This window comes from Ovis canadensis, chromosome 12, assembly GCF_042477335.2.
Source record: "Ovis canadensis isolate MfBH-ARS-UI-01 breed Bighorn chromosome 12, ARS-UI_OviCan_v2, whole genome shotgun sequence".
Classification (NCBI taxonomy): Eukaryota; Metazoa; Chordata; class Mammalia; order Artiodactyla; family Bovidae; genus Ovis; species Ovis canadensis.
The window spans coordinates 17,446,446-17,473,919 of record NC_091256.1 but is presented as its reverse complement, the minus strand read 5'-3'; the positions used below and the strand labels follow the sequence as shown (position 1 = coordinate 17,473,919).

The 27,474-nt window shown below is 38.2% G+C and overlaps 1 protein-coding gene and 1 long non-coding RNA gene across 6 annotated transcripts in view; one reads left to right on the top strand and one right to left on the bottom strand.

The window, feature by feature from the left end:
- The window catches only part of KCNT2 (potassium sodium-activated channel subfamily T member 2), a 445,066-nt gene that overhangs the window by 114,006 nt on the left and 303,586 nt on the right, over positions 1-27,474 (bottom strand). For all 5 annotated transcript variants that reach the window (XR_011247634.1, XM_069545283.1, XM_069545284.1 and 2 more), the window contains exons 15-16: positions 9,894-10,043; positions 8,718-8,947 (exon numbers count right to left, since the gene is read on the bottom strand). Coding sequence is in view for 4 of the 5 variants with exons in the window: in XM_069545283.1 (XP_069401384.1) it covers positions 8,718-8,947; positions 9,894-10,043 (380 nt within the window). In the remaining variant the exon portion in view is untranslated. The remainder of the gene's footprint in view (positions 1-8,717; positions 8,948-9,893; positions 10,044-27,474) is intronic.
- LOC138416360 (uncharacterized) lies at positions 15,488-18,969 on the top strand. Its single transcript, XR_011247643.1, has 4 exons — positions 15,488-15,996; positions 16,147-16,216; positions 18,456-18,576; positions 18,691-18,969. It is a non-coding gene; the product is annotated as an uncharacterized lncRNA (long non-coding RNA).

The following is a 27,474-nucleotide window of genomic DNA, read 5'->3' as shown; positions in this document are numbered from 1 at the left end:
TGTTCACTATAGTGGCTGTATCAATTTACATTCCCACTAACAGTGTAGGCGGAGAAGGCAATGGCACCCCGCTCCAGTACTCTTGCCTGGAAAATCCCATGGATGGAGGAGCCTGGTGGGCTGCAGTCCATGGGGTCGCTAAGAGTCAGACACGACTGAGCGACTTCCGTTTCACTTTTCACTTTCATGCACTGGAGAAGGAAATGGCAACCCACTTCAGTGTTCTTGCCTGGAGAATCCTAGGGACGGGGCAGCCTAGCGGGCTGCCGTCTATGGGGTCGCACAGAGTCGGACATGACTGAAGCGACTTAGCAGCAGCAGCAGCAACAGTGTAGGATGGGTCCCTTCTTTCCACACTCATTTATTGTTTGTGGATTTTTTTTTTGATGATAGACATTTTGATTGGTGTTAGGTAATATATCATTTTAGTTTTGATTTGTATTTCTCTAAAATTTAGTGATGTTGAACATCTTTTCATGTGGCTTTTGGCCATCTGTAGGTCTTCTTTGGAGTAATGTTTAGGTCTTCCACCCATTTTTGGATTGGGTTGTTTGTTTTGATAACATTCGACCTTATAAGCTGTTTGTAAATTTCGGAGACTAATCTCTAGTTGGTCACATCATTTACAAACATTTTCTACCATTCTGTGGGTTGCCTTTTCATTTTCTTTATGGTTTCCTTTGCTGTGCAAAAGTTTTTGAGTTTAATTAGGTCTGCCTGCAATGCGGGAGACCTGGATTCGATCCCTGGGTTGGGAAGATCCCCTGGAGAAGGGAAAGGCTACCTACCCCAGTATTCTTGCCTGGAGAATTTCATGAACTGTATCGTCCGTGGGGTTGCAGAGTTGGACATGCCTGAGTGACTTTCACTTTCAGGTCTCATTTGTTTATGTTTATTTCCATTATTCTCATGCAGCAAAATTTTATGAGAGTTGTCTAGACCTAGTTTCCCTAAGTTGTCTTCTGACATTTTGTCATAAACCCCTCTGATCCGGCATTCCCCAACTTGCCACTTCACTGAAAGAGCTCTTATTGAGATAAGGAGCAATCACTTTTTTACTAAATTCAACGGCCAGTTTTCAATTCTCATGTTATTTGACCATTGCAGTCATTAGACATGGCTCATCACTACACTTTCTCCACACACTAGATTCATTTGGATTCCAGGACAAGACACTCTGCTGGTTTCCCTTTCAGTAGCTCCTTCTTTGTTTCTTCTGCTGGTTTCTTCTCATTCCCTTGATATTTAATATTGACACGTTGCAGGATTTGGTCCTTTATCTTCATTCCTTTTCTGCCCACGATCATTTTCTTGTTCCGTCTTGTTCCGTCTCATGACTTTAAACATAATACATAAGCTCAGGAATCCAAGGTTAATTTTTTCAGCATACACCTCTCTCCTGAACTCTAGACTCATTTCATTTTTTTTCTAAATTAATTTAGTCAATTTGCAATATTGTATTAATTTCTGCTGTACAACAAAGTGACTCAGTTATACACATATTGCGCATACTAAGTCATGTCTGACTCTTTGTGACCCCATGGATTGTAGTCCACCAGGCTCCTCTGTCCATGGGATTTTCCTGGCAAGAACACTAGAGTGGGTTGCCATTTCCTCCTCCATGGGATCTTTCTGACCCAGGAATCAAACCCAGGTCTCTGGTGGCAATTGCAGGTGGATTCTTCACCACTGAGCCACCAGGGAAGCCTATACCCATATAGATATTCTTTTTTTATATTCTTTTCCATTATGGTTTATCACAAGATATTGAAGTTCCCTGTGCTACACAGTAGGACCTGAACTCTAGACTATTATATTAAATCTTTTATTTGACATTTTTCTCTCAATATCTAACAGAAATTTGAAATGCACTGCCTTCCAAACTGAATTCTACATCTCCACTGGTTCCCTCCATACCTTTCTCATCTAAATGGATGGCCATTCCCATTTTCCTGCTGCTTACACTAAAAACCTAACTCAAAGAAACTCAGTGAAACTATGAGCCGTGCCTTGTAGGGCCACCCACAATAGACAGGTCATGTTGGAGAGTTCTGACAAAATGTGGTCCACTGGAGAAGGGAATGGCAAACCACTTCAGTATTCTTGCCTTGAGAACCCCATGAACAGTATGAAAAGGCAAAAAGATATGACACTGAAAGATGAACTCCCCAGGTTGGTGCCCAAAATGCTACTGGAGAAGAGTGGAGAAATAACTCCAGAAAGAATGAAGATACAGAGTTAAAGAGAAAACAATGTCCAGTTGTGGATATGACTGGTGATGGAAGTCAAGACCCGTGCTGTAAAGAAATATTGCATAGGAACCTGGAAGTTAGGTTCATGAATCAAGGGAAATTAGAAGTGGTCAAACAGGAGATGGCAAGTGTGAACACTGACATTTTAAGAATCAGTGAACTAAAATGGACTGGAATGGGTGGATTTAATTCAGATAACCATTATATCTACTACTGTGGGCAAGAATTCCTTAGAAGATATGGAGTAGCCATCATAGTCAATGAAAGAGTCCAAAATGAAGCACTTGGATGCCATCTCAAATATAACAGAATGATCTCTGTTCATTTCCAAGGCAAACCATTCAATATCAGAGTAATCCAACTTTATGCCCCGACCAGTAATGATAAAGAAGCTGAAACTGAACGGTTCTATGAAGACTTATAAGACCTTCTAGAACCAGCACCCCCAAAAGATGGTCCTTTTCATTATAGGGGACTAGAATGCAAAACTAGGAAGTCAAGAGATACTTGGACTAACAGGCAAATTTGGCCTTGGAATACAAGATGAAGCAAGGCAAAGGCTAATAGAGTTCTGCCAAGAGAACACACTGATCATAGCAAACACCCTCTTCCAACAACATAAGAGAAGACTTTACACATGGATACCACCAGATGGTCATTACCAAAATCAGATTGGTTATATTCTGCAGCCAAACACGGAGAAACTTGACAGTCAGCAAAAATATGACCAGGAGCTGACTGTGGCTCAGATCATGAACTCCTTATTGCCAAATTCAGAGTTAAATTTAAGAAAGTAAGGAAAACCACTAGACCATTCAGGTATGACCTAAATCAAATCCCTTATATTTATAGAGTGAAAGTGAGAAATAGATTCATGGGATTAGATTTGATAGATGGAGTACCTGATGAACTATGGATGGAAGTTCATGACATTGTTCTGGAGGCAGTAATCAAGATCAACCCCAAGAAAAAAAAATGCAAAAAGGCAAAATGGTTGTCTGAGGAGGCCTTACAAATAACTGAGAAAAGAAGGGGGGTGAAAGACAAAGGAGAAAAGGAAAGATATACCCATTTGAATGCAGAATTCCAAAGAATAGCAAGGAGAGATAAGAAAGCCTTACTCAGAAAATAAGAGATACAAGGGAACTTTTCATAAAAAGATGGGCACAATAAAGGACAGAAATGGTATGGGCCTAGCAGAAGCAGAAGATATTAAGAAGAGGTGGTAAGACTACACAGAAGAACTAAACAAAAAAGATCTTCATGACCCAGATAACCATGCTGGTGTGATCACTCATCTAGAACCAGAAATCCTGGAATGTGAAGACAAGTGGGCCTTAGGAAACAAAGTTAGTGGTGATGGAATTCCAGTTGAGCTCTTTCAAAACCTAAAAGATGATGCTGTGAAAGTGCTACACTCAATATGCCAACAAATTTGGAAAACTCAGCAGTGGCCACAGGACTGGAAAAGGTCAGTTTTCATTCCAATTCCAAAGAAAGGCAATGCCAAAGAATATGTAAACGACCACATAATTGCTCTCATCTCACACACTAGCAAAGTAATGCTTAAAATTCTCCAAGCCAGACTTCAACATTACATGCACTGTGAACTTCCAGATGTTCAAGCTGGATTTAGAAAAGATAGAGAAACCAGAGATCAAATTGCCAACATCTGTTGGATCATCAAAAAAGCAAGAGAGTTCCAGAAAAACATCTACTTCTGCTTTATTGACTTTGCCAAAGCCTTTGACTGTATGGATCACAATAAACTGCAAAATTCTTAAAGAGATTGGAACGCCAGACCACCTTACATGCCTCCTGAGAAACCTGTATGCAGGTCTAGAAGCAACAGTTAGAACCGGCCATGGAACAACAAACTGTTTCCAAATAGGGAAAGGAGTACGTCAAGGCGGTATACTGTCACCCTAGTTATTTAACTTATATGCAGAGTACATCATGTGAAATGCTGGACTAGAAGAGGCACAAGCTGGAATCAGGATTGCTAGGAGAAATATCCATAAACTCATATATGTAGATGATACCATCCTTATGGCAGAAAGTGAAGAGCAACTAAAGAGCCTCTTGCTGAAAGTGAAAGAGGAGAGTGAAAAGGCTGGATTAAAACTCAACATTCAAAAAATGAAGTTCATGGCATCTAGTTCCATCACTTCATGGCAACCAGATGGGGGGACAGTGGAAACAGTGACAGACTATTTCCTTGGGCTCCAAAATCACTGCAGATGGTGACTGTAGCCATGAAATTAAAAGATGCTTGCTCCTTGGAAGAAAAACTATAACCAATCTAGACAGCATATTAAAAAGCAGAGACATTACTTTGCTGATAAAGTTCTATCTAGCCAAAGCTATGGTTTTTCCAGTAGTCATGTATGGATGTGATAACTGGACCATAAGGAAAGCTGAATGCTTAAGAATTGATGCTTTTGAACTGTGGTGTTGGAGAAGACTCTTGAGCATCCCTTGCATAGCAAGGAGATACAACCAGTCCATCCTACAGGAAATCAGTCCTCAATATTCACTGGAAGGACTGATGCTAAAACTGATACTGCAATATTTGGCCACCTGATGAGAACTGACTCACTGGAAAAGACCCTGATGCTGGGAAAGTTTGAAGGCAGGAGAAGAAGGGGATGACAGAGGACAAGATGGCATCATATTCGATGGATATGAATTTGAGCAAGCTCTGGGAGTTGGTGATGACAGGGAAGCCTGCCGTGCTGTAGTCCATGGGTTCACAGACCACTGAACACGACTGAGCGACTGAAATGAACAGAACTGATACTCAAATCCTTGAGTTCTTCCCACTTCTCTATTACAGCTCACTTCTAATTCAAGAATACATTTGAATCAGTTCTAATGAGGTGGATGAAACCGGAGCCTATTATACAGAGTGAAGTAAGCCAGAAAGAAAAACACCAATACAGTATACTAATGCATATATATGGAATTTAGAAAGATGGTAACAGTCTTTTGGACTCTGTGGGAGAGGGCAAGGGTGGGATGATTTGGGAGAATGGCATTGAAACATGTATAATATCATATGTGAAACAAATTGCCAGTCCAGGTTTGATGCATGATACAGGGTGCTCGGGGCTGGTGCACTGGGATGATCCAGAGGGATGGTGCGGGGAGGGAGGTGGGAGGGGGGTTCAGGATGGGGAACACGTGTACACCCGTGGCAGATTCATGTTGATGTATGGCAAAACCAATACAATATTGTAAAGTTAAAAAAAATAGATTGATCATAAAAAATAATAAAATAATGGCACCCTATCCTACTCAAAGTATACCCATAATTTTTTCTCTCCTACCACTTCCACTAGAAAATACACTGGATCCTTGACCCTGAGCATCTGTTGTTAACATCAGCCACAGTGATTTTGTGAAGATGGAGTTCAGCATAGGTGAGACCATGCCATTGCTTTGCTGAAAACCCTGTGATGACTCCTACTTCACTCCGAGTAGAAGCTACAACTCTTACATTGACTTCAAGAGCCCAGCATGATCTGGCCCCTTTTTACCTTTCTCCCTACCTCTCCTGCACTCTTACCATCAAATTACTGTGTTTGCATCATGAGGGCCCTTTATTAATCCTGGAGCACATCAATCAGGTTCCTACCCCTCCTGTAGGGCCCTTGTTGTACCAGCTATTATCTCTCCCAGGAATGCTTTTCCTTCAGATATTCACAGGCATAATGCCCCTATTTTCTTCAATTATCTTCTCAAATGCCACCTTTTCATTGAGGCCTACAAGCCACCTAAAAATTCAATTGTCCTAGAATTCATAGACGCTTTTTGCTAACTCTGTTTTCTTCTCACTTTTATCTTACTACTTATCACCTTCTAATCTACTAAATACTTTACTTATTTTTATATGTATTGTTTATGGCCAGACTTCCCCATGATACAATGTTAGCTCTGGAAGCAAGGAATTTTCATATGTTCTCTAATTAATCACAATTACTTCTTCTTAATTTGGAGTATAACTGCTTTACCATGTGTGTTAGTTTCCGCTGTACAAAGAAGCGAATCAGCTACATGTATACATATAGACCCTCCCTCCTGAGTCACACTCCCTCCCCATCCCCAGCCATCTAGGTCACCACGGAGCACTGAGCTCAGTTCCCTGTGTTGCAGCAGCTTCACACTAGCTATCTATTTTACATATCATAGTGCATATATGTCAATGTTACTCTGTCCATTTGTCCCACCCTCCCATCCCAAATACTTGTGAGAATTCCTGGCATGGACTAGGTACTCAACAAGTAATTCTTAGACATGTGAAACCAACAAGTAAAACGTCTATAGAAGATAAAATATGTTGTATCAGTGACAATCTGAGTTATCTAACAAAGTCCAAGCAGGGCCATGAAATATGTCTCAGAGGGAGTGATATTAAGACTGAGATGGAAATGATTAGAAGTAGTTACATAAGCAAAGTTAGGGGCTGGGGAGTAGATCCTCTCAGAGGAAATGGTGCATCAAGGCCCATTGGTAAAAAAACCATTAGGAAAGACTGAAATGAATTAATATGATTGGGGCTAAGGAGAGCAATTGAAGGGATGATGAAAAGCTATTAGTGAAGACTAAAAGAAATTTAATATGATTGGGACTTAGGATAGCAACTGAAGGAATGGTAAAATGTGGGACTAAAAACATAAGAAGGAATTATTTTAAAGAGATACTTAAAAGTGATCATGTAATTTATCTTCTAAATGAGGGTATTCCTAAGAATCAAAAGTGGATTTCTATTCATAATGACACCAGGACAATGTATATAATCTGGTGCTGTCCTGGGAACACAAGGACTGCTTCAAGTTTAAAAAAAAAAAAAAAGAGAGAGAGAGATTTTGTTCATCCAATTGTAAACCATTTTATAGTATAAAATTTAGGCTTTTTTCCCAATAGCTAATTGGAAAAGATTAAAGATTAATGCAGGATCATGATTATCACATTACGTAAAAATTGTCACTCTGGTAGCAAGGTGGAGAAGAGTGCAGGGCAGCAAGGCTGGAAGCATTGAGAAGAGACGGGGGATTCTGGAGTGGAAGGACAGGACGATGGAGACTCAGACCAACCAAACTGAGCACAGACATGGCAACGAATGACTTTAGAGGCCACTTGATCAAATTTAGTGGAATTCAGTGAAATACAAAGTATAAGAAGAGAAGAATAGTGAAACGTGAGAATTCTGTCATTACAAATTAAAGGATGATGATATCGCACTTTTTGGAAAAAAAAAAGAAACAATGAAGAAGGAAATTGTTTTGAATGAATATAGAAAGATTAGCTTAATTTGAATATACCACATTGGTTTTTCCAATGCTTGTTTGATTTTTCCAAATAGCCCATGGACAGTTGAATATGTTGCTGTGAAAAGAGATTTAAGGTCATGATTTAGGTAAGGGGATCATCAATTTATGGAAAAGAATTGAATCTTTATGAGCAGATGTGACAATTTAGGGAAAATGAATGTGCAGGGTGCAGAGGAAATAGCACTAGAGCGTTTTAAGAACATGGTCAATATTGTCACATTCTGTGACGATTCCACTGGATTTAGTGAGGAAGAGTGGAGCAGTGGCCTTGCCAGAGCAGTTTCAGTGGCATACTGGTTGCAGGTTTCAGACTGAACTGGTAGAGACATGAGGGAATGGTAAGATTTCAAGCCAGCAACTGAAGCCAACACTTGGAATTGATCTGTGAAGATGTGAAGGCATGAGGTCCAGAAGTGTGTGTGTGTGTGTGTGTGTGTGTGTGTGTGTGTGTGTGTGTGTGTGTGGAGAGAGAGACATGAAAAGAGTCAGAGAGAGAGAGAAGGAGAGAGGAAGAATGAATTGGTGATTAAAAAAAAAAAAGAATTCAAGTAGTGAGGATTAATAAAAAAGTGAAGTCCCTAAGAGGGAAATGAAGAATGGCTTGCTGCATAAGTGAGGGCATTTATATTAAAATATTATAAGCTAAAAGAAGGAACACCTTTTCCTTGTGATAGAAACGAAGTGCATGTAGGTTTGTATGTGGTTTGCTGACAAAATTTAATGGAAGTTCTTATTTGTCTGAATCTTTTTAAAAAAATTTCTGTGTCACAGAAGCTAACTTCAGTAAGAATTAGATAAAAGATTGTGGAGTCTGGGGAAACAGAGAGAGAATCTGAAAGAGCCATTATTGATAACTGAATGTAAAACTTACAAAGAAATACAGAAGTGTCTGGTGTTTATATTCGAATCAGATATATGAAACTATTGTTTGAAGTTTTGAACTATTTAATTTCTTACCAGTTTAACAAATTAGCAATTTTGTTCTGTATATTTAGTTATTTAGTTACATCAAGTTTGTAATACCCACAAGTATATTTTAAATTTGACCTTGGAATCTTGAGCAAAACAAATATACTTATTATTCTTTTTAAAGAAGGAAATTAATTATATTTTAAAATTTATTTATACTTACCCATGCTGGCAATTATGCTATGTACAGGCAATCTAGATGGTCCATGATAAAATGACCTTGGTACATTGCTTTTTTTCTGATGGTCATGGTTTTTAAATGCTGAATTCTCTTCTTTGGTAATATTAATATAAAAACATGTATCTGTGGCATTCATAATATATCGAGGACCTGGATTCAGCAAAATGTTTTTATTATCCTCCCTCCTAATACCAATCAAGCAGACACCAAACCTTAATTTAAAAAAGAAAATAAAGGAGTTTAAGTTTAAAGTTCAGCAAAGATCTTAGTTTTTTTCTTAAGCTTGCATGTTAAGAAAATAAGTAAACTATTAAAAGGCAAAGGAAAATTTAAACCACAAATAGGAAGATTTTAAAGCTTGAAAAGATCCTGTAAGTTCAAAGTTCTTGTCTTTATAGAAGAAAACAAACAAAAAAACCCCCCAATATCTTTAGTGTGTTGTGAAATCAATTTGGATACTTAAGACTATATATATATTTTTTTTAATAAAAAAGAATGGAATAAAAGATAAAAGAAAACATCAAAGCAAATATCATTTAGTAAGGGCTTTTTTTTTTTTTTTGTAAATTTTGTGTTTATACTGGGTCTTACCATCAAATGTATATCTTAATTTGGCCATAAAATAAAACAGTATTTTAATTAACACTTTAAAATCTAGATCTATATAAAACATTCATTTTCTTGTGATTTTCTACAGCATTAAAATGTTTTTAAAGATAATTGAAAAGATGTTAAAGTCAATACTGGGCTTCCCTGGTGCCTCAGACAGTAAAGAATCTGCCTGCAATACAGGAGACCTGGGTTTGATCCCTGGATCAAGAAGATCCCCTGGAGAAGGGAATGGCAACCCACTCCAGAATTCTTGCCTGGAGAAGTCCATGGAGAGAGGAGCCTGGTGGGCTATAGTCCAAGGGGTTGCAAAGAGTTGGACATGACTGAGTTAATAATCCTTTCACTTTCAGTCAATATTCCTACTAAATTATACTTTATACCCAAGAATCTTAACTTGTAGAGACCATACAAAAGGTGAGAATTCAAATGTCTCAAAAAGTATGATAATAATTCAAAAATACTTCAGTATGAGCACCAATATAGGTTGCATTATGTAAAATTGGATGTAAATTAATATTTTAATTCCATTCTGAGATGGAAACATACTTTTTGTGTGCATGAAAAGAAGCATATGTGAAGCTCTTTCCTTCATATTCAGCAAAAAATGTGCTTTCTTCCAGAACGATGTGGTACACTTCATTCCCAGAGCATCTGCCATACATCTTCTGCCATTGTTCTGGTGACTGCTGGCCTTCTCTGCAACAAAAGCACACACACATACACACACACAGAGACAAACAGTGAATGTGGCTCAAAGCACAGTCGCTGTCCTACATGCTCCAGAGTTTCCCAACTTCAGGGAGGAACAAGCACGGTTCAAGGAAGTATCTGTGTGGTGTTCTAAGTGATGACGTGATCACCAAATATTTACAAAGAGTCACCTACAAGAATTTCGAAACTACAGAATATAGATGCTTGCTAAATGGCAAATTCTTTAAAAGAATTTCACAACCCAAAATAAAAGCATTTGTTGTGATCATGAACCAGTGAGCTGTAGCAACTGAATTTTAGACTTCGTTTATGTATATCATGTCATGCACAGCCTGTATATAATACTTGTCTTATAGTCTCAATAATATAGCCCACTAAATCCCACTTAAAATACCTGCTTGGCCCCTGTATGTTTTTGACTTTGCTTTGTATTTAAAATTATAAATATATACATCTCAACTTATCAGTTTGATTTCATTAAAAGAATACTCTTTATTTCTGTCCAAATCATAGCAATGGCATCCTCCCAATTGTGTAGAAGTTAACAAAAGATACGTTTTGTGATAAAAGAATCTCTTAAAGAGATTTTCAAAAGTACTTTTTAAAAAGAAGATAAGTCTATCACAGAAAATGTAGTTTCTTCCCACCCCCCTCCAGAACAGCCTGCTCAGTGGCTTTAGAAATGTATCAAAAATTCAACTTATGCAAAATTTATTGTAAAGATACATGAATGATTTCCCATTTTGTACAATAAATTCCACTTGGTGAGTAAAGCTTATGAACTCTGTTAAGTACAAGAAATACACATTCTAGAATAAATGTATACATTTATAAAAATAAAAAATATTTCACCATAATCTCTGTAGCTTCTGTACAGATTAAAGTCATATCTATCATATTTTTAACTGAGTTTTATTTGAAGGGTTACTGGGAGATAAACATTTATAAATATTTTCAAAATGTAAGTTTTTTTTTTTTAATGTATATTTTCCAGGTATGTTTCATTTGTACTTCATCCCTTCTTGAAAGTAAAAGTCGCTCAGTCTTGTCCAACTCTTTGTGACACCATGGACTGTGGAATTCTCTAGGCCAGAATACTGGAGTGGGTTGCCATTCCCTTCTCCAGGGGATCTTCCCAACCCAGGGATCAAACCCAGGTCTCCTGCACTGCAGGTGGAGTCTTTACTGCTGAGCCACAAGGGAAGCCCAAGAATACTGGAATGGGTAGCCTATCCCTTCTCTAGCAGATCTTCCTGACCCAGGAATCAAACTGGGGTCTCCTGCATTGCAGGCAGATTCTTTACCAACTAAGCTATCAGGGAAGCTTAAGACTTAAGATCTTGGGCCTTGGAGTCTGACTGCCTGATCTGAACCCTAACTCTACAATCTTGGGTGAGTTATTTAACTTCTCTATGATACTTTATTTCAAAAAAAAAATTATCAGTGTTACTGGGTTGAATTAAATGAGATAGTACAAATAAATAATTTAACAGTATAAATTAATCATTTAGCAGATTTGGGGAGCATAGTAATATTCAGTAAATGTTAGTTTACATTATTATTTTGCCTGTATATCTTCTTCATTGCTGAATTTTGGAGCCACTTTCAACATTCCTAGTCAATAATATGAACAATATTACTCTTACAGCCTTTACCCTTTTTTTCTATAATATTAATATATTTTTGGAAATAGGAAAATATAAAACAAAACACATTTGACCATGGAATACATATGGCTACATCTAACTACTGTTTCCTAAGAATGATTATTTTTGCTGGAGAACACCTTTCCTTTGACAAATAAAAACAAAGCTATCTTTGATATGTACCATACTGCTGCTTGGCAAGATAGCACTTGGCAAAGACAGAATCCATTTAAAGGGCTGAAAACACGAGAGAAGGGGCCAGTAATTCATCAGGGTTTGTTTGGCATCTGAAAGGCAGCATAGGGTCAAATAATAGTCGCATAAGGGCACTAAGAGCTGTTCAAGCGAATCACAAATCTAACTCCAGCTGCTGAAATGGAAATGCAATGTGGTAACTTGGAAGGAAACAGAAAATGAGGGATTTGGACAAGGATGATTGTAATGAATTTCCTTAAATCACTTGCTTGTCTTCATGCTATTTCATAATGGTACCTTTTTACCAAATGTTTTTTCAATGAGTCTCTAATTTCAGCTAATTGTAAATATACAGAATTTTTTCCTTTTCACTTCGTGTTAATTGCTTGAGATATGTTGGAACTTAGCCACTCCATCTTTTACTGATGGGTATGTCTGGGTCTCACTTATTAATTCCTACATGAAATATTTATTGAGCACTTGGGATGTGCCAAGAAAAGTTCTAGATTTCAAGGCTAAGGCAGTTGACAAAAGGGCAGAAATGCTTTCTTTCTTGAAGCCTCTAGTGGAGGAAAACTGTCAGTAAAGCAAATTATGTGTTGGAAGTGGGAAGGGGTAGGGAGAAAAAAGAGGGAAATTTTCAGGGCTGGGTTGGAAAATAAACGCATAATCAAAGAAGACCTCCCTGAGAGAATAACATCTAAGTAAAAATCCTGAGAAGAGTGAGAGAGAGAACCATAGCAGAGAAGACTGTTTAAGGCAGAAGCAACAGCAAGCGCTTCCCTGGGGCAGGGCGGTGCCTGGTGTGGCTGAGGAAAAGCAAGGAGGAAGAGGAAATGAGGCCAGAGGAATAACTGGCAGGGAAACGGGTCACACAGGGATTTCTAAAATCTTATGATCATGTTGGGCTTTATTGGGAAAATTTGCAAAGATTCTGATTTATATTTTGCGGAAAATCCCTCTGGTCGTTGTTCTGAGAATAGACTGAAGCAGTGGCAATGATCAGTGAGGACTTTACCACAAGGATCCAACCAGAAGGTGATGGCTTTGGATCAGGGGAGATTCTGGGCGTGTTCTGAAGGTGGACCTAGGTGTATTTGCTGACGGAAAAGAAAAATAGGAATAAACACCTTAAGGATTGAATGGCCATCAGAAATACAAAAATTAAATGATCGAATGAGTGAATAAATAAATAAATTCCATACAGCTAAAAGTGAAACTGCAAGAACTAATGCTTAGTGAGCATCATGGGGACATGTCAAATACAAAATGTTCAAAGAATTAAGTAGCTCTAGGAAGGGTATTTAGTGAACTAGATCCTAGGGAGAAGACAGGTAAATCAGAGATCATATATGCGGGCTTCAGAAACACTTGAAATAAAAAACATTTCGAATGCTAGGTTCATGGATGCTTATGATAATATTCTTGTGCACTTAAGTGTCTGAAATAGATGTTAAAAATGAAATGCATGTTTACAAAAGTGAAGAAACAAACCAAAACTAGTAAGGATTTTAAGTTTTTGTTGATATAATTTTTCACTGCTACCTTTCAAAGCAGCATTATAGGGTATATTATACCCCCCCCTTCACCAATATTTTGAGAGTAACATTTTACTTAGAGAGAAAGTAATATTTTCCCTTCATACTATGATGAATGTATCAACTTTTTTCCAAATGGCTACCCAGTTATTCAATTTATTGGATAGTCCAATTTTTTAACCAATGATTTAACAACTCCATTATCAAACACCAAATTCCTAGGTGCCTATGGGCCTCTATCTCAAATTTCTAGTCTGTCAAGTTGATTTGCCTTTGTCCATTCCCTAACACTACACTATATCAACTATTTTAGGTACAAAAGTGTTCTAAAATACATCAGGCTAATCCCTCTCTTTATTGTTCTGCTTCAAAATTTTTCTTGCTATTTTGGTTTCTTCATTTTTCCATATGAACTTGAAATCAGCTTGATTACTTGAAAAAGAGTATTGTTGATATGATTATTGGACTGATTAATAAATCTGGGTGAAACTGACATTTTTGTGATACTGACATAACTCCATTTGTATGCTTATTACTTGATCTGTCTGCCACCATCTCTCACTCAGCATGAAGCAGAATGTAAACACCATAACTTCTCAGACCACTGTCTATCTTGTTTTCTGTGGGATCTCCAGTAACCAGAGCATTTTACAGAATACACTGAAGTGAGCTCAAAACATATTTGCTTAATGACAGAATTTTATTCTTCTGACAGTCTTTAAGATGCATGGTAGTATTATGCCCATCACATAGATAAAGAAACTGGGGATCGATGGTTTCAAGTCTTTGGTCTTGCCAGCATGGATAGAAGAGTCTGTGACAAACACTGCCTTTATTCAGAAGCTTCAGTTCTGAATACTCTAATATTCAGTGTGAATGTGTAGCTGTTCTATTTCTTTTCTTTGGGGTAATAGAATTTGGGAAATAGATGGGGAAACAGTGGAAACAGTGTCAGACTTTATTTTTTTGGGCTCCAAAATCACTGCAGATGGTGACTGCAGCCATGAAATTAAAACACGCTTACTCCTTGGAAGAAAAGTTATGACCAACCTAGATAGCATATTGAAAACCAGAGACGTTTCTTTGCCAACAAAGGTCCGTCTAGTCAAGGCTATGGTTTTTCCAGTGGTCATGTATGGATGAGAGAGTTGGACTGTGAAGAAAGCTGAGCACAGAAGAATTGAGGCTTTTGAACTATGGTGTTGGAGAAGACTCTTGAGAGTTCCTTGGACTGCAAGGAGATCCAACCAGTCTATTCTAAAGGAGATCAGCCCTGGGTGTTCTTTGGAAGGAATGATGCTAAAGCTGAAACTCCAGTACTTTGGCCACCTCATGCGAAGAGTTGACTCATTGGAAAAGACTCTGATGCTGGGAGGGATTGGGGACAGGAGGAGAAGGGGACGACAGAGGATGAGATGGCTGGATGGCATCACAGACTCGATGGACGTGAGTCTGAGTGAACTCCGGGAGATGGTAATGGACAGGTAGGCCTGGCATGCTGCGATTCATGGGGTCACAAAGAGTCGGACACGACTGAGCGACTGAACTGACTGACTGACTAGAATTTGAGAGCCAAATTTTACTCCAACCTTTATTAATAACACAGGGCATTTCATAGCCTATAGATTTGTTAAAAAAAACAAAGCATAAACCTCTTGTTTTCAACTTATCATTCTATCCTTATTTTCTTTCATCTCTTCCTACTTCATGTATCTGGGCAGACTTAAGATTATTTTTTAATGAGACAAACATAATCATAAAGCTGAGTAAATGATCTATTTCCATTTTATACAAGAGAATTCTACCACTTAAATAACTCTTGAATCTACCACTTATCCTTTTCTCCATCATCAATTCTTACACTCTTAAAATATTCCTACTCCATTTCCTTGCCTCTTATATGGATTTGTGCTACAATAAGAGTGAATTTCAAAATCTCAAATCACTTCAGGTCACTTTCCTGTTAAAAATAATTAAACAGTTTCCTCCTCCCATCTGAAAAAGGTAAACTTTCTTACCATCATTACCAATCCCTCCTGACCTATGCCATGCCTGTCTTCCAAATTTCATCTGTCATTTTTGTCTCCTTTCTCTTGGGTGCTCCAGCAAACTTTAGTTTCCCCTGATCAAGAAACTCTCTTACCAGGTCTTCTAACCTGTTCCTTCTTCTGCCTATGTCCTCCTCATTCTTGGACCCACAGTTCAGTCATTACTCTTTCAGCCATGCAGTGGTGGCTTCATGATAGTATAACATTAAATTATATTAACTGTGAAGAAGGCTGAGCGCCGAAGAATTGATGCTTTTGAACTGTGGTGTTGGAGAAGACTCTTGAGACTCCCTTGGACTGCAAGGAGATCCAACCAGTCCATTCTGAAGGAGATCAACCCTGGGATTTCTTTGGAAGGAATGATGCTAAAGCTGAAACTCCCAGCTTTGGCCACCTCATGTGAAGAGTTGACTCATTGGAAAAGACTCTGATGCTGGGAGAGATTGGGGGCAGGAGGAAAAGGGGACAACCCAGTATGAGATGGCTGGATGGGATCACTGACTTGATGGACGTGAGTCTGAGTGAACTCCGGGAGATGGTGGTGGACAGGGAGGCCTGGTGTGCTGCGATTCATGGGGTTGCAAAGAGTCGGACACGACTGAGCGACTGAACTGAACTGAACTGAACTGAATCCTTAATGTCTTGCTTCCTTGTGAAACAGGCTCCATGGTACAAAGGATCATCTCTTGTTTACCGTGCTATCTCTGAGATAAGACATCTGGTCTGACAGAGTAAGTCTTAATAAATGTTTTATTAAATGAACAGAGTATAACCTAACAGTGTTCTTCATGCTCAATTACTAAATTTTCTGCTTTTCTAATTATATAATTCCTTTCTCCTTCACCAAAATCATTTTTTATGTCTTATCAATTACTTTCCCTATGATGGATTTCCTATTAGAATGAGGAGGAAAAGCCTTCACTGAGTTTCATAATTACAAATGGACATGAAATGATCTTAACCTCAGCAGCGGTAAAATACACGAAAGATACTAAGGACAAAAAGCAAAGAATGAAAAGCTTCATGAAAATTATGAAAAGCCATTTAAGAAAGATTTACTCTGTGTTTACATGAATCAAATGACCATTTAGGGAAGACAGTCTGCTTCTGCATTTACTTACTGTTGGCCTCAAAGTAAACGCCAGCATGTAAAATAATATAGCCTAGAGTTTATGTTTCTGACCTTTTACAGGCTGCTTTACCATACTGACTGGTAATGCAGTAGTAATTGCATTATATAGTAACTGACTATATAGTAACTGATTGGAAATTAAATAGTAATAAATTCTTCCTAGACAGGTTTATGTCTACCTTAATTTTCAAAATAATGCCAGCTCCAGTTCTTAGAAAAGGTGTTAGTAGAAAAAAGAAAGGAAATAAAAGAACATAAAAAGAAAATATTATACTAGGAAAATAGAGGAAACACAGAATAAAAGCTTGTGCTCAATGCTTGAAAAAAAATCTCTATTTTCCCTGAACAAAGGGTCATGCTGTGAAAATTCATAAATCCAATACCATAGTCATGAGAGCCTTAGAAAAGCTTCAGTGCACATCCCAGGACCAAAGGAGGCTTACGCCTGCTCCTTTCTGCATGCTTAAACCCTAAACAAAAGTGTTACATACATATACACATATATTTGGAAAAAGAAAGGAGAAGTATAAGGAGAGGTGATCGAGAGCTGTTTATGAGAAAACAAACAAAAATGTCTGGTGAAGTAAATTGCAACTTTCATGTCAAAATTTTCAAGACTCTGTAGCCTTCACCCAAGCTCTTTCAAATCTCCAATTCCTGTCCAGTAATAATAATGTACCGGGGAGCTCCCACTTCTGTTCAATGATTAGAAAGCTCTGTCTCATCTGATTTGAAAGTCAAATCTTCCCAGCTGAGGCTAATTCTCCCTGGAATGCTGCGGCTCTGAAGTGACTCACACTTGGTCATCAAAGGCATCTCCTAGAGTCATGTGAACATGTTTGTGGGGTGTGGCGGGGTAGGGCCTGTGTACCAACCTGGGAAGGAAAAAATTCCTGTCCACTCTGTCTAACCTACTTCCTGGACAGACACCTTACAGCCTTTGGCTTCTTGGGTTTCCTCACCTCGTAGCGGTGTTGTAGCCACGCGTTCTGGGAAACAAACTCACTCAGAAGGACAATGCAGATAGTGGAGTGCAGTTTATTACACCGGCGGGCCCAAGGCCGAATCTCCTCTTAGCCAAGGACCCTGACCAGCATTTGTGAAAATCTTGTATACCCCATGTGTACGTGTCTGAACCCACCACTCCAAATTCCGTGAGACTTACATAAACCAAGGAAAATACAATCCCAAATAACCCCATCATTCACGTGCTATGTGCTCATGTGCTCAGACAGTCAAACAATTAGCCAATAATCAATAAACCTGAGGTTACACTCTGATAGATATAGAAAAATTTATGGCCTTTCTGGAGCAAGGGGGTGATTAGTGTATGTTTTCTCTTAGGCGATGAGTAACCTAGATACGATCTCCAAGGTTCCCCGGTCTGGAGGGGGTCTTATCCTTCTGTTGTTGTTTTCATAGGCACTAAACACAGAGTTCAGAGTCCATTGGAAAGGTGGCCGAGCATGGTCAGCATGAACAGCCCTAAGATGGAGTCCAGGCCCTATGAATTCCTTCTTCAGCAGCACCCTTAGACAGGGTACCACAGAGAGAACATAGATCTTTTCAAGCCATCAGCTCTGATGCTGGAAACCCATGCACGGAAGTGAAGGTTCTGCCATCTCTCTCTCTTTGATTCTTTTTTTCCTCATTTTCAAATCAGAAAACTACATACACCAGTGTCCAACTGAGGAATGACATACTGGTCCCTGCTTTCTGCAGACACACCTTATTCTCCATGAGTATTAATCAGGTCATTTCATGAACTTCATTTCACGAGGCTAGTGAAAATGAAATTGTTAGTCACTCAGTTGTGTCCAACTCTTTGCCACTCCCAGGCAAGAATACTGGATTGGGTTGCCATTCCCTTCTCCAGGGGATCATCCTGACCCAGGGATTGCAACCTGAACCCAGGTCTCCTGCACTGAAGGCAGATTATTTACCATCTTCACACCCAAGGTAGGTGCAAACACACCGTGCTGCTCTTCTGGCCTTCCCTGATCTTTTCTTTCTGTGGAAGGGTGGGGAGATGAGAAAATGGGATACTTGACTCTTTTTCCTCCTTGATTTTAGATTGTGGTCACCAATCTTGGGACAAGCTGAGAAGTCCCTCTCATGACCAGAAAAGGCCAGAAGTGGGTGGTGACCCGATTCCTTGAAGCCACATCCCTTCCCCCAAATAGTTGAATAATCCTCTAACTCACTGGCGTATGAAATTATCCAGCCTATAAAACTAACCACCCAATATTTTAGGTCTGTCTCTGAGATGGACCATATTCTGTCTACGGAATGTGTATCTCTCTAAATAAACCTACCTTCACTTAAAAAAAAATAAAAAGAAATTTGAAATAAGTTTTGTTTGTTTTATTCTGCTTATTGTGCCTCAGTTAGAAATATCACTTGCTCCAGTTAACTTTTCAGTGGTGCATAAATAATGCTGACAAATGATTTTGCTTTTCTTTCCAATGCAAAGTGCACATCCCTAGTTAATCCATGATTACACTTCCAAGGTAAGTGAAAGTGAAAATGAAAGTTGCTCAGTCACACCCAGCTCTTTGCTGATCCCATGGACTATACCCCAGGGAATTCTCCAGGCCAGAATACTGGAGCAGGTAGCCTTTCCCTTCTCCAGGGGATCTTCCCAACCCAGGGATCAAACCCAGGTCTTCCACATTTCAGGTGGATTCTTTACCAGCTGAGCCACAAGGGAAGCCCAAGAATACTGGAGTGGGTAGCCTATCCCTTCTACAGCGTATCTTTCCGACCCAGGAATCAAACTGGGGTCTCCTGCATCGCAGGAGGATTCTTTACCAACTGAGCTATCAGGGATGGGTATTTATTGCCAGAGAATAAATTCACTCACATACCATCTCCTGTGTTGCAACAAAACCAACCCACTGGAACAGGACCATCAAATAGTAAGTGCTTGGGTCTGCAACTGTAGAAATGTGCTTCCTAGGCCATTGAATGCAGTAAAAGAATCTGATATGGTTTTGATTTTCAAAGTTTCCCCAATCAACTTTTCCCAAAAGGAGAAAATAAGACTCTAACTGGAATTTCCTGTTCCAGATGCAATACCCTGAAGTCTTATTATACTGCGCTCTCTGTTCTTATTTCAGGAATGTACTGAACTACCCCACTCAGTAATGTGTGTATTAAAAAAAAAAATAGCATAAAAGCTTACTTGACTGACAGTTTCCTATTTCTATGCATGTGATTTTTTTTTGTAAAATTCATACTAATAACTTTTCAAAGGTAAAATTGAATTTTTGTGTTCATATCTTCTTCATGTATTTAAAGATACCAGAAAAACAAAGGTAAACTATAGAGTGCAGGCAGGCATTACTGCCTTCACGGTTGTACAGTGAAATTATTAGTGGAAATCCTTCTGCTATTATCTGCATTATAATTATCACATTTAGTTTTGCTAGTATATTTTGTTCTTTTCAAACCTAAATAATGTATTTAAATATACAATAAATGGTGTTTCAGATTCACTAAAATTGACACAGATTGCCAAATTAGCTGCTTTTATATATTTATTTTTATTACCAAATGAAATTATTTTCACCTCCATGGGAATAAAGAACATACTGTCACAAGGTATCTTTGGTATAAATACCCATTCATCGATATATAATAAAAGGCTTTACATATAACTAGGGGAAATCTTTGCCTTAAGAAAAGGATGCCATTTAAATTTATAATTGCAGAATTAGATAAGATAAAGTTCCCTTATTGGTGCTTTAATTTAAAAAGGATAAGAAACTATATTTGTTGCTTAATTATATTAGGTTGAAAGTAGATTTTAAAAAGCCTAAAATAAGTGACCCAAAGGTTTTAATCTAATTAAAATTAACATTTTATTTAATTCCATACTCTAGTAGTTCACCAACTGATGTCAGCTTGGTTCCAGATAATTGTTTATATTCTTCAGAGGAGAGTCTCTGAAAACACAAACATTAATTTAAAAATGAATGTAATGTATTCATGCGGTCTAAAGCTTTTACTTTATTTAAAAATTAAAGTTTTTAATGGTATTCTGATTTTCCTTTGCTATCAATGTCAGGAATCCACAGTCAACACTGTAGGTTTTAGAACTGATTTTGACAAATGGTAGCCTGTGTCATTGAAAACATAATTGTAATTTTTGGAGGGGAAATGGCATATTGGAGTAGATGGAAACTTCTACCACAGGTGAGGTTACAAAAAGAAGGGCTTTTATTTTTCCTGGTCTGGGAATCAATCTGACACACAAGTTGGATTATCTTACTGGGGAGAAAGGTAGTCAAGAACTCTACGTAGAAGAAGTAATAAAACTCAAAATGAAGATGCCTCTGTCCTCCAGGAAGAGATTTATGCATCTCTACTCTTGAAGCAGAACTTCCTCAGTATTTTATGTTATTAGACCTCAAAACAAAAACCTGAGTCCTAAGATTAAAACCATGTAGAGGATGATAATCAATTTTCTACCACTAGATGGAACCAGAAAGCTGTTTGCAGTCTCAGGATGAGAAAAATCGCTGCGAAAGTGGCTATAACAGAGAAATGCCATTGAGCTTTCAAGCATTCTCAATAGTGAACACAATGAACTCCCTTTTGAAAGAGATTTCAAAAGAAGAAAGGAAATAGAGCTCAAACTTTAAGTTTGAAAGGCTGATTGTACATGAAAGTGTTCCAAACTTATTTCCCTTAAAGTTTGTTTGTTCTTCAAAATCTCTAGTGTGGTTTTCTGAAGTGCTCAGTTAATTAAAGAAGTCACCTAATTATCACACACACACAAATCCTAAAAACACTTGTAAAGCCTTTTCATCTACTTTTTAAATTGTCAGGTGAAATAGAAATTCATCTCTCATAACAACACTGCAGGCTCAGCTCTTTAATTCCATTATTAAATAGGTCCTATCCCACTGATTTTCAACTGTTCTCCTTCAGCATTCGTAAACATTTATAGCTAAAATGTGCCATCTCCCTGCCTTTCTCAGAACACAGACTGCTTGCTCACAGAATAAGTACCACATGCTTAGCTATGGTCAAGCTCTCTGTGCCCTGGTGCTTTTGAATTGGTCTCTGATATTTGTCCTTTTAGTTTAGAACATCACAGTGACATCTTTAAGAAAGTCATCTTCCATAAATATTAATATTGGGGATATAGAAGTTTCATAAGCTCCTATAGCTATTATTCACATTTTATCTTTTTGAGGATTTTTTTTTTCTCTTAAAATTATGTGTAAGTAGCAAGTTTCTTTAGTGTCTGTCCACGTTATCATTTGGCTTAGCCTCAAGGTGTGCAAACTAATCTTACCATAGCTAAAAGAAACTGTACTAACCAAACAGATCTACTAGGAGAAATTTATAACACATTCCGAACATACATAAGCCATGTCTACAGTGTGTGCTGCCTTGTATTGAATGTTAGACTTTTTGATCAGAATGTATGCATGTTTGTGTTTATCGAACTTCTGACATAGTGCCTTACACTGTATGGATGCAAATGATTATTATCTGTGGAAAGGATGAATGAATGAATGACCAAACATTACAATTTGTTGTTGTTGTTCAGTTGCTAAGTCGTGTCCGACTCTTCCCGACCTCATGGACTGCAGCATGTCAGGCTTCCCTGTCCTTCACTATCTCCCAGTGTGTGTGTTAAAGTCACAAAGTCATATCTGACTCTCTGCTACCCCATGAACTGTACAGTCCAAGGAATTCTCCAAGCCAGAATACTGAAGTGTGTAGCTTTTCCCTTCTCCAGCGGATCTTTCCAACCCAAGGATCAAACCCAGGTCTCCTGTATTATGGGCAGATTCTTTACCGCCTAAGCCACCAGGGAAGCACCAGCATGCCAAGCTTCCCTGTCCTTCACTATCTCCCAGAGTTTGCTCAGATTCATGTCCACTGAGTCAATGATATCGCCTACCACCTCATCCTCTGCCGCTCTCTTCTTTTGCCTTCAATCCTTCCCAGGATTAGTTATATTTTAACTCTAGTGCTATCTTTAATGTGTGAATTCATTCATGACTTAAATTGATGGAAAATGCTTCCAAATTCTGGGCTTAATATGAAGAGTTTTGAGTTATCTCCTAATAAAAATATGCTATCAAATTGTATTACTATATCATTATAGAAGATTGTATCAATTGTAGAAGGCTGAAAACTGTATCATTGTAGAAGATTGCATCAATCTTCTATTGATCACATTCTCTGAGGTGTGAGACTAGAGAACTAGATCAGGGAAGATTCCTCACAGGGCTGTACATATATAAAGTACTAGTGACTATAGATACAAGTCTCTTGATTTTCCATTCTGTAAGTTGAGCTGTTAGCCACCCTCTTCCCTTCGATCTCTTCTACCTAATTTTACTCTAAAGTATCATTTGCTGCACCTTTTTACATTGTTAAAAATGTAAATATCTACATTTTGTTCACTGGCTATAAATAAATCAGTGGCTTCACATAAAATTGGAGAACTCATTGTATACCTTAAACATGTTGATTATAGCAAAGCTGGAAAAAAAGTACAGAGAGCCTGATAGCAGAGATTACATTAGGATTATTGCAACATAGTTCACTTAAGGGTTAAGCAGAATGATATTAATATAATTATATAACCTTCTCTGTAGTTCCCTGAGCAATTCAAGAGAGAATATCAAAGAAACATTTCTTTACCTGCCCTCCACTTATTGTTCAGTATTATGGCACATTCTAATTTGATTCATTATAGTTTCCTTGTTATTTTCTTTGAGTTTATAATTGCCTTTTTTTCCAGTTGGGAGAGAAAAGAGAAACTTCCTCTGCTACATTTAATTATATATGTTGCTTTTAATTTAGTCCAGTCTCTTGTTGAGACTTGTCTGACTTTTCATATCTTGACCATAGCTTTTAGGAATCTTTGGTTTTAGTTATTGTACAGACATGTAACCTAGGTTCCATCAATCAGACACAGATGCAGAAGTCTGTTTCAGAAGTATGTTGAACGAGGACACAGGCAGGCAAGGGGCGTCCATATTACTGAGACATGTGGCCACAGAGACTCTTGGCTCCTAGGATGTTCCGAGGTCAAAGTTCCTTAGTGGATTAGTTGTCAGGTGTGGTGATGGGAACTGTTCATGCATGTTTAGACTAAGTAGAGACTAACATTTTTGTTCTGTGAGTTATCCATATTCCTCCATACACCTCTTTGTAGTTAAACTAGCTTGGTGAATACCCTTGTCTAAAGTTAAGAGTCCTAGTCAATATTAAGTTTTCTCTGCCTTTCTACAAGTTTAAGAGAATTCTTCTTCACCATTACTGCTTTATAATTTGGCAACGCTATGTCTCTAGGTGTCATGCTCTTCCATTCACTGCCATTCACAAGGAAGAAATCCTGCGAATTTAAAGACCTGACTCACCCTTCTTCCGTTACGGTTTCTTATATTCTTTCCATCCTTTATGGGAACACGCACCAAATCAAATATTACTTCTTTTGGATTGATCTCGAGTACTTGAATTGTTTTCCTAAATATTCTCTCTCTCTCTTTTATCTGAAATCCTCAAGATCTCTGAGATATTATCTTTCAAGGACTTTACTGAACTTTAATTTCAGCAATTACTCTATTAATTTTAAAAGGTCTTTACCTTCTATTTCCCTATCATACTCCTTTTCACATCTTTCTGAGAATAATAATTATAGATATTTTTAGTTATTTTGGATTTGTGTATTTATTATCACTATTTTCCTTATTACTGAAGAGAAAATCAGACCCTCCACAATCATAATTAACCAAAATTTAAGTTAAATATTCTGAAAATTTTAAATTCTACAAACAAAAATTCCTCAGCATTTTATTTCTTTGAACAATCATTATCACCCTTTCATACACCTTTAGTATTCTTGTGAACTATCACTTATACATCTCCAGTGTTCAAAAATATATCTAAATTTCTTTTTAATGTATTTTTTGTTCTCTTTACAGAGACTAACCTTGCTTCCAAAATATATGCTTGACTCTCCTTTTAAATGTTTTAGTTTTTTGACTTAAAAAAGTTGTTTGTTTACTAGTGAGTATAAGATCCAATGTTCCCTATAAACCCCAAACAATTCCAGTGTGAATACAGATACTGTTCTCTTCCTATTGCTGGATTTATGTTTCTTCAATATGAGTAGTGACGTTCTCCATTCAATATATGTTCTCTATTCAATAGCTGGATTTATTCCCCTCATTTCAACCTGCATGCTGCTGCTGCTAAGTTGCTTCAGTTGTGTCCGACTCTGTGCAACCCCATAGATGGCAGCCCACCAGGCTCCCCCGTCCCTGGGATTCTCCAGGGAAGAACACTGGAGTGGGTCGCCAATGCCTTCTCCAACGCATGAAAGTGAAAAGGGAAAGTGAAGTCGTTCAGTCGTGTCTGACTCTTCACGACCCCAATGGACTGCAGCCTACCAGGCTCCCCCGTCCATGGGATTTTCCAGGCAAGAGTACTGGAGTGGGTTGCCATTGCCTTCTCCTAACCTGCATGCTGGTTGTCAGCAAATGAGAAAAACCATATTTCAAAGTTCTGAGTATCATATATAGGGATATAAAATAGATTCCTTTGTCTGTGAATATGATTTCTTACATCTTATATTAGGCATGAAGGGGCTCAGACTATCTATAAATGTCAAATGAAGAGGGCTGAAGCCCAAGCCCGCACTATGCGCTAGCTTAGAATTCATTTAGGAAAAATCTGATATTCCCAATGGCAAATATCTGACTAAATTAATTATAGAGAAATGGTACTGTGCTGGGTGAAACAGAGGTAACTTGTTCTGTCTACAGAAATGCCATCAAAACATGTCCTTTTTCTTCTGGGAATCTTGCACCCCAGAGCCCCACTGGGGGCTGAGGCTTTGTGCTGCTGTATCGCCCTCTAAACATAGGCCGGGATGAGGTTTTCATCAAAAGCTCTTCCTTTACTCACTTTCCCTCTTCTAAGAGCTCACTGAGGTCTCTTCTTTTCCATTGATGAAAGCTGGTGATTTTTATTTACTAGTTGTCATTTCGGTGGAGCAGATGGTGAAGAGCAGATGAAGGCATTTGGATCATAAACTACTTTGAACCAGGGGCCTCAATGAATCATCTTTAGTGCATTTTATTTAACTAATGTTTATTGGGCATTCATGCTATGAAACATTATATAAGGCATGAATAAGACATGTTCTCTACCTTAAATGAAATTATGCCCTATCAAGTAGGAAAAAATAAAAAGACCTTAATACATACTCTGGCAGAATATCATAACATTCTACATGAACTCATAGAAAGGAGACATCACATTAAATTGGGAAGCTTAAAAATATTCACAAGGAGATAGAATATTTGAATTTCAGGAAAATCCTCTAGGAAAGCAGAAGAAAAAAATTCAAGGCAGAAGGAACAACATTTAAAAAGATGTAGAAGGCGGAAACCATGAAGTATATTTAGGATCATGTTATTTGGAGAACATGATACATAGAATCATGAGAATTAAGGACATAAAAATAAATTTGGATGAGAGAAAAGAGGGTCCTCAATAAATAAAATGAACATACTTAAATCTAATTTGATAACACAGAAGATGAGCTATTAAGGGACTGAGCAGTATCTGTATTTCTCAAATTATGTTTAATAGAATAATGTTCTAGTTGATCTTTCAATAGGTGGAAAAACATTTCTCAGGTAACCAAACAGATTTTGGATACACCTAATAAAATGCATTTCTGTGCAGATTTTCAGTGCAGGTTGATCTCTATAAAAGAAAAATGAGTAACCTTCAGATATATAATTCAAACCTCCAGTTGGGGTGTGTGTGTGTGTGTGTGTGTGTGTGTGTGTGTGTGTGACAGTGCATGAGTGTGTGTGTCAGTGCATGAGTGTGTGTGTGTGACAGTGCGTGAGTGTGTGTGTGTATGTGTGTGTGCTTGTCATGGGAGAGATGAAGAAATGCTCACCAGAAACCACAGACAATCCCAACTGCCATGATCAAAGAAACTGACTTTTGTGGAACCAGCAGAACTATTTGCTTTCATGCTTTCTCTTTTTTTATCTTCCTGGGCAAGACTAATGAAGTGACAGCGTTTGACCAGGCTTTGCTTTCTCATCATCTCCTCGTTCATTTACCCTACCTCAAAATGAAAAAGTCTCCATCGTCCAAAATTTTCTCAGAACTTCCCAGAAACCAGCGACCTCCAAATTCTGCTTCTTCTCCATCTTAAGCCATCTGTATTGTTAACACTCCAGTTATTTTTTTGGAAATCCTTGCTCCTTTTTATCCTGTGATGCTACACTATATTTGCTGTCCTTTTCTCCCATCTGTTTCCTATAAGGAGTAATTTCCCAAGGAAAAGTCTTAAGTGATCATTTCTCCCAAATCCCCACCATTTCTCCTTTCAGTTCTGTGGCCCTGAACAACCCTGATCCCTCCTCATGCTTGCATGCTCAATCGCTTCAGTCGTGTCTGACTCTTTCTGAGCCTATGGACTGTAACCCCCCAGGCACCTCTGTCCATGGGATTCTCCAGGCAAGAACACTGGAGTGAGTTGCCATGCCTTCCTCCAGGGATCTTCCCGACCCAGGAATCGAACTCTTATCTCCTGCATCTCCTGCATTGCAGGTGGATTCTTTACCCATTGAGCCACTTGGGAAGCCCTGATCCCTCCTCAGGAACCAGTAATTCCTACAACCAAAGGTACCTGCATCAAAAAAGCAAAAAGATTCAATCCCAAACTCCTTTCTCCTTCTGCCAAAACCACACATTTTATAGTTCTCTCCTGTCCAACCTCAGTGTGTGAAGACATTTTCTTCCTCTTTTCCCCTTGTCTATATCCATATCTAATCAGTGGCCAAGGTTCATAAATAC